The sequence below is a fragment of the Sinocyclocheilus grahami genome, unplaced genomic scaffold, assembly GCF_001515645.1.
Source record: "Sinocyclocheilus grahami isolate Dianchi unplaced genomic scaffold, SAMN03320097.WGS_v1.1 scaffold473.1, whole genome shotgun sequence".
Lineage (NCBI taxonomy): Eukaryota > Metazoa > Chordata > Actinopteri > Cypriniformes > Cyprinidae > Sinocyclocheilus > Sinocyclocheilus grahami.
In genome coordinates, this window is record NW_015505652.1 from 128,001 (window position 1) to 139,143 (window position 11,143).

General features: G+C 40.6%; 1 protein-coding gene across 2 annotated transcripts in view; it reads right to left on the reverse strand.

Annotated features, from left to right (window-relative positions):
* Window positions 1–10,470, reverse strand: part of galnt14 (UDP-N-acetyl-alpha-D-galactosamine:polypeptide N-acetylgalactosaminyltransferase 14 (GalNAc-T14)) — a 74,270-nt gene extending 63,800 nt beyond the window's left edge. The window contains exons 1-2 of one of the 2 annotated variants that reach the window (XM_016235647.1): window positions 10,138–10,470; window positions 3,571–3,740 (exon numbers count right to left, since the gene is read on the reverse strand). In XM_016235647.1, coding sequence (XP_016091133.1) covers window positions 3,571–3,740; window positions 10,138–10,272 — 305 coding nt within the window. In that variant the 5' untranslated portion in view covers window positions 10,273–10,470. The remainder of the gene's footprint in view (window positions 1–3,570; window positions 3,741–10,137) is intronic. The other variant, XM_016235646.1, reaches the window with a different exon arrangement.
* Between the last annotated feature and the right edge of the window lie 673 nt (window positions 10,471–11,143).

Genomic DNA, 11,143 nt, shown 5'->3' on the forward strand with positions numbered 1-11,143 from the left:
CCGGTTGGTACAGTGCTGGAGTTCTTGCAGGCCTGTTTCTCCGCAGGGTTGACCCACTCCACCCTGAAGGTCTACGTGGCGGCTATTGCGGCCTACCACGCCCCTCTTGGTGGCCAGTCAGTGGGCAGACACCCCCTAGTTACACGTTTCCTCCGCAGTGCACTGAGGCTGAGGCCTCCGGTACGATCTCAGGTCCCCACGTGGGACCTGGCTGTGGTGCTAGAGGCTCTCTGCAGGCCTCCCTTCGAGCCTATTGAGGAGATCTCTGATCGCCACCTTACTATCAAAACTACCTTCCATCTGGCGATATCTTCTCTCAAGAGAGTTGGGGATCTGCAGGCTCTTTCAATGGTCCCGTCTTATCTTGACTTTGCGCCCGGTCTGGCCAAAGCATTTCTGTTCCCTCGAGCGGGTTGTTCCTAAGGTCCCCTCCTCTACACCACGGCCTGTCATACTCCAGGCCTTCAGTCCTCCTCCCTTTGGGGATCCAGACCAGCAGAAGCTAAACTGTATGTGTCCAGTGTGAGTATTGGACGCATACGTCCACAGAGCTGCCTTGTGGAGAAGGGCGGACCAACTGCTTGTATGCTATGGTCCCCCTAAGAGAGGTCTTCCTGCTACGAAACAGACCCTCAGTCGGTGGATAACAGATGCTATTTCTATTTCTTATGAGTCCTCTGATCTCCCTTCGCCTCTTGGGGTCAAGGCTCACTCTACGAGAAGTGTGGCGGCCTCTAAGGCCTTCTTGGTAGGTGTCTCAATGCAGGACATCTGCAACGCTGCAGGAGGGTCCACACCCCTAACCTTCGTCAGGTTCTATGGCCTAGACATGCGAGCCACTCCTGGCTCCTCTGTTCTCGCGCCTTAGCGGTGCACGCTTCCACACTAGGCGAAATTTGAAAGTCTGGCGGCGTGGGCATTCTCGTTCCCTTAGCGTCCTCCGACGCAGCTCGAGTCTCAGGTACATATGTAACCATGGTTCCTCGAGGGAACGAGACGCTGCGTCTCGGGGTCATACTTTCGGCATCTCTGCCAGCGCTTGCTTCATTCCTGGAAGCTGACGCTAGTCTCACCACACGTGCTTTTATAGCTTCCTGGTTATTACGTCACCCGCCCGTGACGTATCGACCATCTATTGGTCTGATTACACACGAGGTTCAGAGCCGGTCACGCTGAAGGGCATACTTTCGGCATCTCTGCCAGCGCTTGCTTCATTCCTGGAAGCTGACGCTAGTCTCACCACACGTGCTTTTATAGCTTCCTGGTTATTACGTCACCCGCCCGTGACGTATCGACCATCTATTGGTCTGATTACACACGAGGTTCAGAGCCGGTCACGCTGAAGGGCGTTCCCTTAGCATCCTCCGACGCTTTACTCCTTTCAAACTTTATCTGGAATGTCACCGTTTCTGTCACTGCCCCTTCCCGATCAGGCGAACGAACACACACACACACACACATGCGAAATGTCACACACGTCTGCCTCATGAAAAAAAAATTTTTGTTAATATTTGCACCATTTATGATTTATCCACTCGCGACCCACCCGCAAATAATCAGAATGCATTTTAAAGTGGGAGAAACAGAGGTTTCCCCAGTAACAGCTGTACACAAAGCAGCACTGAGCTCACAAACTCTGCTTTATCAGATAACATGAAAAATGAAATGAAAATTACATCGAAAATTTTCTAAAGATAGTCTTCTTTCAGAAATACAGTGATATAAAAACACCCGCGCCTCATTTTGATTTTTAAATGTGCGGTACGTGCTCATGTTTATTCAACGAAGCCTTTTGGAAAGTCGGTCAGTTTTGATATTGTGGCGAGCGCCACAAATAAATAGATGTATGGGAAACACATCCCACAGCACAACCACCTGAGCCCAACTTCAGTCTACTCATCACCTTAACTTTAACTGCGTTTGTAGCCGGTGCCATAGCCAGACTGATAAACAAACACAGACCGGAAGTTAACTTCAGGCTGGGCCAGGCGCGTGCGCCCGATGAAACCGTCTATATAAAGCTAGAAGCATCAGAATCGGCATCGGTATCGGCCGATCACCATGACAAGAAATCGGTACTCAGTATTGGCTGCAAAAATCCTGATCGTAGCATCCCTAATTAATTTAAAACATAAATACTACTGTCTGAATTGCTAAGATTTTTAGAAGGCACATTAACTTCTTTCACATTTACGGGTGCACTCACACTAGGCCTTTTGAGCCATGCCAGAGCGTGTTTGACCCCCAAAGCCTGGTTGGATTGACTAGTGTGATTGCTCTGTGCTAAGGATGGGCGATACCACTTATTTTGTTTTCGATACGATACCGATATTTTTCAAGGCAGTATCGTCGATATCGATACCGATACGATACTTCTGAACTAAACTTTTAAATGATGAAATGTATTAAATTATTAAATTACTAAGAGTAAAATGGGTAATGATAACCACTTAACTTTGTTTAAAACACATTTTAACATTCAATACGCCTTAATTGTAATTTATTAGGTTATATTTTTGTTTGCACATGGTTCAAATGTGTTTTTGTTTACACATGTATATATATATATATATTATACCCTCATTGGGGGCTGAGCCACCCTAAAATGAAAATCCTAGAATCGCCCCTGGGTGCAAACATGAGAAAATCTGTCACAGCAGATCACATGCGATCTGAGTAACCGAGATGGATGTTAATATCAGGTGTAAACATGAAAAGGATCCAGAAATAGATGCAAAATTAAATGTGGCAATCTGACTGACGAAAGTGACATGCACTAATGAGTGAGTGACCTCCCGCAGTGCTGCAGAGAGTGAAAATGTACTGTGGCCAGGAGCGGTCTAATTTCATGAGCTACAAATACCACAAGGTCATGTTGCCACCGAGAGCTGCCAAATATCACAGACAGCATTCATAAAGAAGCTCAATTACCAAGGCAAATTTAAGCATGTTAACAATCAAGTTAATTCTATCTGCTGAATTTCTGAAACAGCACCAATCCACCTCTTTTTAGTTAGTTTTGCTTTGCTGCATATGGCAGAGAGTGAGAAAAAAATGTGGTTGTGGCAAAAGTGCAGTAAAGTAAATACAGTTTTGTCTGTGCAATCACTGAATTAGAGCTAAAAGTTGATAATACAGCAGAGTTTGATCTACCATTCCAAAGTTTGGGGTCAGTAAGATAAGAAATGTCTATTGGAAAAATATTAAACTGTAATAATATTTTACAATATTACTGTTTTATTATATTTTTGATCAAATAAATGCAGCCTCTTATTTCAAAATCACTTTAAAAATCTTACCGAACCAAAACTTCTGAATAGTAGTGTAAATGCTTCATGATCTAGTATAGCATATCGACCTTAGAGAACCTGAGAAGCACTCACTACCCAGCCATGAACCACTCATAAAATTGTTGCTCATGAAATTTAATCCTTACTTTTTTATCTCAGTACACCTTTCATCAGTTTCGAAAAGTTTTCAAGAACTCATAGATGCACCTTCATTAATTTAATATGAACTGTGTGGATTTTATATATAGATCACACACACACACACACACACAGGGCTTACCTGTAATGTCGGGTGTCTCTAAGCGCTCTGTTGCTGGGGATTCTCTCGCTCTCTCTTTGATTGAAAGCATACAGACTGTAGGGGTCCTGGCCTGGCTTCCATCTGTGAGCATTGAGGTAGCTTTTTTCTTCAAACTCTTCCAGCAGGTCATCCCACTCAGCATCTGAGATCTACAGAATAATGGAAACACAGCAGATTAATTGTAATTATTTAGCCTATTTATGTTTCACTGTCTGTTGTCTTGTTCCACAGAAATGCTTGAAGACAGCGACACTTCAGGTTACATAAGTCATCCCTAATAGTTCTGAAATCCTAGCATCTTTGAGTTTCAAATCTAAAAATAATAATAATAATCCACTGCGAAACCCAAGACTCTGATATGAGTATGTTCACTTGGTGGAAAAACACATTCAGTAAACTATTTAAAAAAGTGGGGAAAAGTAAACAAAGTTGCTGTTGGCAATATTCTCAATTATCATAAGAAAGTCATTAATATTTAAGCGTTCTGCAGCACCATCACACCAATCCCCTCAAAATATGAGGCACACAGCAAGCTGTAGTCACGAATATTGAGGGTTGAACACACTACGTCTTGAAATCCATAAGGCCATATCAATCATAATTTAATAAACCTCCACATTCTGCATCGACAGCAGCTTGAGAGTTTCCATGTTTTCCCACTTATTATTTCCTTGAGCTTTTTTGCTGATGTTAGACCATTAAGGGGGCTAGAGGCTGTTGGTTATGGTTGGGGCTGGTGATTACCCATGCCAGCAGGTTGCTAGTTTCTCCCCAGACGCCTGTATGAATGCTGACTGATGATGATGCCTCCTTCTCTCCTGCGTTTCCAAATGCAGCTACTGCCCTCCATGGAAATAACCGCCACTAGCATTCGAATTTGTGTAGAGATTCTGCTTATAACAATAGCAAGGGTTATTACAATGAAAACACAGATCATAAATCAATAAGCCATGATTATGACATATGCCGTTTCAGAGGTATTGCTAATTAGGAGGACGAAGGGGATACAGAGAATATGATGACCTTTTTTGTTTTGTTTCATTTTTTAAAAGCACAGAATTTTTCCAAATTTGCGCTTTAATGAAAGTCATGTGCAGACATGTAAAGAAAAATCAGAAAAAGTATTCTTAAATTTAAAAAGGTACCCGAAAAATAAAAATACGCAAAAGTCATCAAGCACAAACCACCCCTTAAAGGCCAATTCACACTGCGTCAACAGACGCAGAACAATGGCGAGAGCCAACCAAAAACAGTGTCACTTCTCAGATATTCCAAAACCAGAGAAATGCTGATTCAACATGTTCAATCGGCAAAAACAAGAGCTAACTAAAGCCAACAGAGGTAACACAATGATCTGACAAAATCCAATGAGCATGTCTTGTTGTCGTTTGTCTGCATCTGTCAGTGCAGTGTGAATTGGCCTTAAAATTCCCACTTGGAATAATTTCAAGAAACTTTATACTCCCTTTTTTTGCAATAAAACAACAGCATTAATATAGAGCTATTAAACTGTATTTCTAGAGTGAGTGGACTTCAGGGCATTGTAAACACAATGAGTTAAGAATTCACCAGTGTGCTCACATGCCTTTTCACAGTATTGCATGTGTGCTTGGAATGTCATGGCCTGCTGCTTTACAACAGCCACAACAGCATCTTTACAGCCAGCAATAGAGGTGGGTAATTGCACATGTTTCTTTAGACTGCTTAGCATGATAATGGCTGGGCTTTCAATTCCACTCGCCAATTCATATCGGTATCAGATAATATTGGTGGTTTCAGTCTGTCTAAAAGTCAGGCTGATATTGAAATGCAGATACACACATTCTCATAATACAAACAATATGTAAATGTTCTCATTAGGGATATGCAAAACTACATATTTTCAAAATAACATTTGGATAATAGGGACCCCAATCAAACGAGTCTCTCACAGAGTCGATTTTGGACACAAGTGGACACAGTGCAACATAAATAGGCTAAACAATGCAGACTCAATCCAAGGACGCACAGCTCTTCAATTGGTTTGCTGGCAGATATTCAACAAATATATAGGCTAATTATCTCTAACTTTTATTGCACAAAACTCCCATAGTTTTTGGGATATTTATTTGTATTATGTTTAAAAATAGGCCAAAAAAAATACAGTACTTGAAAAAGTGTCAAAATTCACAATATGCAAAAAAAAATCCTCCATCAATCCATCCATACATCCATCCATCCATCCAGAAAAACGTTGGAAAGTACCCAGATGACCTATTACTTCTGCCAAGATTTTGAAGTGCACATCTGATGGACCCTTTACCATCTCATCAGGTCATGGGAGACGCGTTGTGAATGGCAGTGAAGCAACGCAACTGACACTAGTAGGCCACGTGACAGTAACAACATGGCGGATGTAGTATGTCCCCATTTCATTCATAATACCTATATTCACATCATATAGAGTGTACTTTTTTTTAATTGTCACAAAGTAAGTTTCACACCAAACATTATGCAATTTAGAACGCAATTAGTGTGCAAAATCGGCTAAAATATTAAATATGTTTGATATCCTCTGACTGGATGGATTCATAGTGTGAAGCTAAAGAAATATACACTGCACAATTTTCTGTGAAATGTATTAAATTGGACTGCCTAAAATCTGCAAACTGACTTTCGGCAATCAGCAATGACTGCAAAAAAAACGTTTTCCAGTGGTCCAGTCTTTAGTTCTTATTACTCACAACACCACAGGCACTTCATCCATTCTGAGTTTGTCTAAAATGGCCTAGCAACTTTAAAGCGACATGCCAAGCCTACAGGCTGAGTTAACGTTTAAATGACAAAAGGTGAGAGCGCTAGTAAAAATGTAACATCGTTGTTAATCTAGACACTTTGGATTAGGGCACAATGACTCACTGCAAAAATGAACTCTTTTAATGATTAAGCATACTCAGTAATAGAAACAGAATTTAATTAGCACATGAAAAAAAAAGATGACAGGTTCTGAATCAATGTGTCAAATTTCCTATCTGCTTAACAATTTTATTCGCCTTCAAAAGGCAACGTTCGCACACCCACCCACACGCTCCCCGCTGAAATCATTAGCTCCTTGATGCTCCACAGTCACTGATCAGGGCATTTGAGCTGTGCCACGTTTGGGGCTCAGTGTTCCCCCGCTCCCACAGAGCTCAGCCTTCTAATGAGAGGAGGACAGACTGAGGAAGTGGTAATTGGATCCTCCCTGTCCTGTAGTCTGTACTCTGTATGTGTGGTTGTGTGGGTCCTTTTTATAGAGCGCTCTACTCCACCAAAGCCTCTGCCCTCTTGCAATGCACAAAACCACACATCTGAAATACTTTTGAAATCCTGCTCCTTTTTTTAAAGGCCTCAGCACACTCTCAGCAGGTACAGAAGCCGTGCATGACTGTAAAATTGGTCTGCGGTGTTGCATTAAAATGATTCATTCCAATGTTCTGTCAGAATTCATGTGCAGGCAAATGATGAGTCCATCAAACTCCATCTGTCCGGTCTAACATCTCAATGCCAGTGACACGAAGCCTCTGTGAATATACCCCACAACAACAATGTCTGCTTGTGTAATCTGTATTGTGGGACATATCTGCCATGAATCATGGTAATAGCAGATGTCATGGGTGATATCTCAGTCCTCCCTTACCATTATAAAGATAATGCATCACTCTGCTGATGGGGGAGTATCTCCCCATCGAATCTGAGTGAGATGTCACCACCATTTGATGAATGGTTTGAACACACTGGCCACCGTGACACACACCGCATTCACCTCAACAGCCGCTGAGCCAACCCTGTATTTCACATTCCTCCTCGCCAATAACAGCTATTGCAGGTTCGGCCTTCCCTGTCAGGGTTATTACAGAAAATAGATATTGAAGCAAACAGCAAATGGAAACATGATGTTCAACACAGAATACTAAAGTAGGCATTTCTCTCCCAGCGCTTAGTTGTATTTAAAGGGGGAGTGTCTGTAAAATCGATCTCCCGGCGGTTTTCAAGGCCACATTAACTGTTTAACTTATTTTTTGTTTTACATACTCACACAAGGATGTACAGAGAAACTGAGGGAAAAAAGTCAAATCCATCACTACTGAAGCATCCACCGGCTAAGAATTCTTTCTGCATTCCTTCTGAGATAAATCCGGTCATTATACCATAAAAAGTCCCTCATTGTCTCTGTACAGATGTAAGGAGCATGTGCAAACTGTTTTTGTATTTCCGTTCCTATAGAGTGTTGCTCAGTGTTGAGATATATTACACCATACATCATGTTTCATACCCCATTACCCTCAGTGATACTTTATTGTCATATACCAGCCGCTGTTTGAATGAAAAACTGACTTACAAGATGTACAAGACTTTGCTGCAGATTTACGCTTCCGACAGCAACAACGCAGCAGGCTAGATCTATTTATTAATGCAACACATATGTGCATCATCTCGCTTTATGCTGTTTGTGAATATCCTTGACCTACTGTTCCCATTACTTTCTATCTTAGTCTTGATAGATATCGAACAAAATTGTGTAATTATTTATTGTTTGGTGCCTCCTTGTAAAATCCATAATCTCACACATGAAACTAACTATTTTATATAGCCTTTATATATCTTACATCTTAATAGGAAACATAATCTTGAGTTAGTCTTATGGGGAGAGAAATATATAGAAAAGTAGTTCAAACATCTTGAGTTTGATTATTGATAGACTTAATGAAGTTCTTTAAGAATCGGTTTTGTCCCAAGTGTTTCTTCTTAAATGTCTCAAAGAAGAATAAAGTGAGATGAAACAAATGAGACAGCTGCTTACAGTAAGAATATAGAGATATAAAAATATGGCTGGATCAGAACTTTCTTTGTCTTAATGAAAATAAGATTGAGATTGTTGTGTTTGGTCATCCTGGGGATTTAAGTGCTTGTGTAGATGCACTTGATAATTTAGGTTTGAATGTTCGTCCATTCACCAAGAATCTTGGTGTGATTTTTGACAGTGCTTTTAAATTTGAAAAACAGATTAGTTCTGTTGTAAAAGTCAGTTTCTTTCAACTGAGACTGTTGGTTTAAGTCAAGCCCTACCTGCCACGTAAGGAGTTTGAAAGTGTAATTCATGCTTTTATAACATCTAGACTACTGTAACTCTTTATTTGTTGGTTTGGATCAGTCATCTCTTCAATGCTTACAGTTAGTCCAGAATGCAGCAGCTCGGCTTGTAACTGGGACTAAAAATCACTACACTGGCTTCCTGATTTCAAGATTTTATTGTTTGTTTTTAAGATCTTAAATGGGTTGGCACCTGCTTATTTATCAGAGCTTTTACATGTCCACACTCCTGTTAAAGCGCTGAGGTCGTCCAATCAGGTGCTCCTCAATGTTCTGAGAGCCAGGTTAAAAAATAAAGGTGACCGAGCTTTTTCAGTGGTGGCACCTAATTTGTGGAATAGTTTACACATAAGAACTGCTCAGACTGTTGGAATTTTTAAGTTATTACTTAAGACACATCTGTATTCCATGGCTTTTATTTCGAGCTGAGCTGAGACATTGTGATGTTTTTACTGTATTTGTCTTGTTTGTGTGTGCGGTTTTCCGGACATTGTTAAGCACTTTGGTCAACCATGGTTGTTTTTAAATGTGCTATATAAATAAAATTGAACTGAACTGAACTGATATAAAATGAAGGTGGATAACATAGTGCACATAGGCTAATTAGATTTTTGGAGGAATTTGATTTTTAAGTTCATGCTGAAATTTCAGAAGGTATCCTGGCAAACGGAGACTTTTCTGAAACTCCAGACCAGATGAACCACATGAGAGATTATTACTTGTCAAGGGAAAACAGAACACTTTCTCCTAAGAAATAAACCTTGATAAAACTCATTGCTGTCTATGAGAAACAAATGCGAGGGATCTCATTTGTGATTTGTCTTTCCTGTGGGGAGTCAAAAAGTGGCTGATGAAAGCAAATGTCAGAGGTACAAATGTTACTGGTTCGTTTATAGCGTTAATTACAACCATTTCTTAAATATTTACTTTTCACTCAATAATCTAGATTGAATATCTACTCCCTCTTGTACGCACATAATTACATTAAAGCCATTTTCGTGCGTCCATCATACTGACTGATAAATTCATGCTTGAATAGAAAAAGAGACTAAATTAGCTATTGCAGAATTATATTGCTCAACAAACAAATGTGAAAAGGTTATCGCAAAGCATTTTATGTCGTCTCCCGAGGGAAAAGTAAGCTAAATTTCTCCTTGTGGTTCAAAATAAGTTCAGAAAAAGAATTCATCTGACTAAACCTTCCTCTTTTCCACATCCAACAACATTAAAAAAAACGATATTGGACTGCTTTGCCCTTTATTGTTGGCTCAGGTATCGTAAAGTGACGCACCTTTACAAATATTTTCTGTCAGAACACGAAAAACAAAGAATTAAAGAGTTACTGACAGGTTTTAAACGCAAATAAACCACCCAAATCAATCCATTTCGTCTACGAGGTTTGTTATTTCTAACATATCATGATGTATCACTCACCTCTTTGACTTGCGGTTGCTCGTTTCTTTGGTCAGGTAGTATTTTGCGGCTATTCAGCAATATGAAATAGAGTAAAGCGGCTATCCAAACCAGCGCTGCGAGAGCTAAAGTCAGCTTTCGAGAAAACCTCTTCATCTTCAAACGGCCGTTAACGATTCATTTCAGTTTGAAAACCATTCGCGCGCTCCTCTCTCAGCGAACGAAAGGCGAAATGTGTCCGCGCGCTGCGCTCGCGCACTTGCCCCTAGTGCCTAATATCCAGGAATGAGGTTGTTGCTCTTGTGCGCAGCGCGCTGACTTGCCGAGACTGTGAGTGACGCTGGACGCTGTCCAGCGCGATTAAAATCATCCTGTGTACCCACCGAGGTACCGACAAAATGTGAATGAGTTTAGCACCACCTACCGCGGAACAGCGCTTTTACGGACCTGCCTGTTCTTGATGCGCTTCTAACGCAGTAGACTCGCTCTGAATTTCTCTCCGTTATTTGTGAAATGGGCTTGCAATAAGCAGGGCTCCCGCTGCGATGGGAAGTCTGGAAATATCAGAGGATTTTGTAAGGAGCTATTTGTAGTCTTGCAAAACCATGGAAAAACATAAGTAGCCTACTTAAGGAAAGTCATGAACATTTTTATGATTACTAAGGTAATTCACACATATAAATTAGTTCAGGCTAGAAAATGATCATTATGAGTCTCTATGAAAATAATGTCATCTTGTAATCACCACTGACTAAACAACAAACGGATTTTTTTCCCACTTAGACAGGAAAGGTCTGATTAGCTATGCACAAAAAGTGTCTAATAAGAGATTTAGATTTTATGTGTCATGTATGGGTCGCTTTATCTAAAATACAAGAATCTAAAATAAAATATGAAATATTACTGTAGCTATTTAAGAATATAAGATAACCACAATAGCATTGAAAACCTCATTCACATAAGTATCAGCCCATTACTAACAAAGCAGAGCAGGCCATTTTGCTTGTATCTAGTTTAACTGCAACAA